This window comes from Chanodichthys erythropterus, chromosome 2, assembly GCF_024489055.1.
Source record: "Chanodichthys erythropterus isolate Z2021 chromosome 2, ASM2448905v1, whole genome shotgun sequence".
Lineage (NCBI taxonomy): Eukaryota > Metazoa > Chordata > Actinopteri > Cypriniformes > Xenocyprididae > Chanodichthys > Chanodichthys erythropterus.
The window spans coordinates 17,347,565-17,351,956 of NC_090222.1; the positions used below are offsets into that span (position 1 = coordinate 17,347,565).

Sequence of the window (4,392 nt, forward strand, 5' to 3'; positions counted from 1 at the left end):
CTTCCTATTGTAAAGTCATGCAGTGTGAAACCTTCTGTCGGCGATCCATCGTGCAGTTTGAACACAGCAGCGACTGAATGCTGGCCAAGATAGTCATGCAGTGTGAAAAGAACAGTGACCCAACTACTTTGAAAATCGTGCAGTCTGAACTCGGCTTAATCGGTAAAAACTCTTTTCATGTAGTCACGATGTTATATTGTGTCATGTTTATCAAAAAAAAAAAAAAAAAAGATAAAAATGTAGACCCCACAACATTTAAATTAGTAGGCCTATAGGCTTATCCTGAACTTTATTCTTGTAAAGACGCTGTATTAAGCAGTTTAATAAAGTATTGTGTGAAACATCTTATCTGTATTGTATGAACACACTGTTGTCAGTTTGATTCACTTCTCGTGAGAGTTCCGGCACAATTCACTTCTCTGTTGAAGATTAAGAGATCACCATTATGACAAATATCATACATGAAATGCTATTACAGCAAAAGTTTGAAAAGGCAGCTGAAAAAACATCTAACTATCAATGCAAGTGAATCAAACAAATAGGCCTTATAATTTAGGCCTATATGGTTTCACAAAGAGCTTAATAGAATACTAATAGAACAGAACAAATTCAACTGTTTAAAAGCTCATAGGCCTATATATTCAAGCTTGCATTTAGGCCTATTTATATTAATTTAATAACAAAGTTTAATATTAATTGTAAATTAATAATAGAATAGCCTATTTTGAATTAGGCATTGTTGTATAATATCAATAACAGTCTCTAAAATTCTTTCACTCTAAAGGGCATTATTAATATCCTTTTGCTTTCAATGAAATATTCAGTTGAAAATATACAATTAATTTCAACACTGGCATCCATATCTATAATTTTTTTAATAATATATAAATAATATAATAATTTTAATTAATAGGCTACTGTTTTGTATAGGCCTAATGGAAGTTTTTGGCCAAATCCCATCCACTGGGAGTCTACTACAACTTTTAGAATGTGAAATTCCTTTACCAACATACAATTAGCTAAAATCTACTTAATAGCATTCTGAAAATTCCCCTCACTGTGCTAATAAAATTGATTGACAGTTATTTCAGTGAGTCAGCTAAGCTCAGTGGGTGAGATAAGGCTCGGCTTGCCAATATCCCATTTAGATCTCGTGATGCAAATGTTGGTTATAAAAGCACATAACACTCCATCCTGAAGAATTACGAAGCATTCCTTCGAAAAGAAAGAAACTACAAGATAAATCCAGTGTATCACTTTCAGGTACGTTTAGAAATTTTGTCCTACTCCAGCCAATTGTATAATGCAGATATGCATGTTATCACATATTGTATGTTTGTTATGTTTGAGGTGAACTAACATTTAAAGTTTTTTCATTTTACAATGTAGAAAAAAAAAGTTTACTAAAGTACTAGAGAGCAACAAACTGTTTATAGATACGAGTAGACTTAATGTCTTATTCGGGTAGGCTATACTGGATATTTTGTTATTAAAAATTTATAGCCTAATGAAGACTGGAGAGTCAGAAGGAATATTCGGGTGGGCAATATGAGTTAGCAATATACCTAAATATCCAGCATCATTAGCTCACAGTTTCAGAAAACTGGAATACAGAAACATACATTTCAGTTAGTCTAAATCTGTTAGACTAATATTATGAATGCCATCTAATCTCTTCACAAAGTGTTGCTGTTATTAAAAGTGAATGATGATCCTTTATTGATATTTTCACTCACGGTCATGTTCTGTTCAGTTTAGTTCCTGTCGTGTCTGCATGAGTTCTTGTTAGTTTCTATTGCTACATGTTAGTTATTATTTGGTTCAGCTGTTCCTGATTAGTTCCCTGTGTTAACCTGTGTGTATACAGTACTTCCTGTTTTGTCTTTTTTGTTTTTTGCTCACTGTTCTGTGTTGTCTGTTAATAATTTTTAATATCTGTTTCCCTGAGTTTCCCTGACTATTTGTATCTTATTCTCCTGCATCATGCGCTTAATACAGCACATCCTGACAGATATGAAGAACTAAAAATTACAAATATTCCCATTGTAAATGCCATTCAAATACTTTTCTCTTTCCATATCTTCACTCTTGCAGTGTCATGGATTTGCAGGCATTGGAGACAGTTTCTGCGCTTCTAAATGAGGGAATTGTCTCTATCTGTAACATCTGCAAGTCCCTCTTGGATTCAGATCCCAAGACTGGCATGTGCTCCAATTACAAACAAATCAGGGAACATATTGAGCATGCTGAGCAGTGCCTGAACAAATCAGAGAAAATGTGTGAAGAAAAACTGAAATGTTTGGATGAATGCATGGAGAAACCTACTAAAGAAAAAGAAAAGGTTGAGCAACAGAACAAGGAAAAACGCAAGACTATGGGTGAATTACACATCGAGATGAAATCTGCTGAAGAATCATTAAAGCATTCTGAAGCTGCTTTGGAGGAGGCTGAAAAAATTGTAGCATTAAGAAAAGATGAAATAAAAAGAGAGACGGGTAGGAAGAACACAGGTAAAGGTGTAGCAATAGCAGGGGCAGTACTGACTCCAATACCACTTCTGGGATTTATTGCTGGTGAGAAATCCTCTCTGATTCACTACTACTGAATTATGTTAATGAGTACAACTAACCAGTATTTGTGGCTGATATGATTTCTTGCTTTTCTTTAGGTTCAATAATGATGATCGCAGGAGGAAGTGTAATTGCTGTTGCCTCCAAGGCCATCAGGGATGCTGAAGATGAACTAAAAAAAAATGAGTCCCAAGTGAAAGAGAACAGCAATAAGGTGTCTAATTACCATTCCAGTATCTCAACCATACAGAATGAGATTAAAGAGACTGAGAAGGTGCTGAATAAATTTCAGAAGGGGATTGAAGAGGTGAAGCAGCATCTAAAGGTCACAGCTGATTTTCAGGAAATTGTCAGGAAAGCTGTGAGGCTTCTGAGTGATCTTAGTGGGAAAGTCACTGTACTGGAGAAGCAAACTCAATGTTTCATCCTTTGGGGGCCTGTGGTAAATGTCATGAAAGCTGTGATGAAGGCAGTAGTAAATGTTGCAGAGAATCGGCTCCTTTGTAATCAGGGTGTACCAGCCTTTATAAATGCTTTGAGGGAGAATGTTGGAGGACTAGCTTTATGCAACTCAGCCCAAAATTCTGAACATGACAGCTATTACTGATCATCTATAGTAGGATGCATAGAAACTACCAATTGTATGTATGCAAGTGAGGCAAGAAACAAATAATGAAAATGAGGCATAACTTTGCAAATTTGCAAAATGTAATATTTCTCAATAAAATCATGACATAACAACAAACAGTATCATAGTAAGACTTGTTGTATCTTAAATGTTAATGAATAATCAGAACATTTATCTAGAAACAACATCAACTGTTTATTTATATTGATAAACATTTTGTTATATTTTATGCATGTAAATTTTTTACAAACAAAGGCCACAAAATCAAAAGTTTTTATAACACATATCTCTAGTAGATATAAATTCATGAATATAGCTGGCAAAATATAATAAAGTATTAAAATGTTTATTTAAAATGTAATGTTTGGTATATACATTTGTAGTTTGGCAAGTGTCCACTAGCAGCTGCACATTTGACAAATAGAGTTATGATGGTTTTTAAGCATGCTAATTTTGCTGTAACTAAGTTGAGCTTTGTCTGCAGCTATCTTTTAGTCTTTTTAAATATATTTTAATCTTTCAAGATTAATATGAATTTCAGTTCATTTTAGCATATTATATTTCTTTGATTAATATTTTTTCATGTTGTTCTTTTTACGTTGTATAACATGCTTGTATAACATATGCCCTTGTTTGTATTCTCATTAGTACTACAAACAAAAAAAAAACACACAAAAAAGTACTACAAACAATATTGATAATACCAACATTAAAATAAAACATATACCAATAATAATTTATTCCCACTTCTGTAAATAATAAACATCATCATCATCATGATATAAAAAAGAATAATGACTGAATAACTTGATTATTTCAAGTAAATGTTAATTTTCATGACAGGCAGTATAACATTTTAGCAAGTAAATCACTGAGAAGAATAATAAAAGTGACCAGCAGATGGAGACAAACATTACCGTTTTTACACTCAACAATTCATTTGTAAAATTTCAAAGATGTTTTAAGATGCAGTTACAATTAGTCAGTTACAGTAAATTTGCCTCCCTAATGACACTTTAGAACAATAAATTGTTTTTTAAAGTCCTCAACCGTTCCATTGCTCCAATTCATTAATTTAATTTACAATTCATTTAAAATCGCACATCATTGTATGATACATGGTATAAATAAAAATCACTAGTAGTAAGAATAACAATGCTGAATAAAATAACACTTAACATCAGGCTTTAAAAA

The 4,392-nt window shown here is 32.7% G+C and overlaps 1 protein-coding gene across 1 annotated transcript; it reads left to right on the forward strand.

Moving 5' to 3' along the window:
• The first annotated feature begins 2,098 nt into the window (after positions 1–2,098).
• On the forward strand, positions 2,099–3,177 carry si:dkey-85k15.4 (uncharacterized protein LOC100004563 homolog). The gene is made up of 2 exons (XM_067398710.1): positions 2,099–2,573; positions 2,669–3,177. Exons 1-2 carry the CDS (start codon positions 2,099–2,101, stop codon positions 3,175–3,177), a joined length of 984 nt encoding a protein of 327 aa, XP_067254811.1.
• The last annotated feature ends 1,215 nt before the right edge of the window (positions 3,178–4,392 follow it).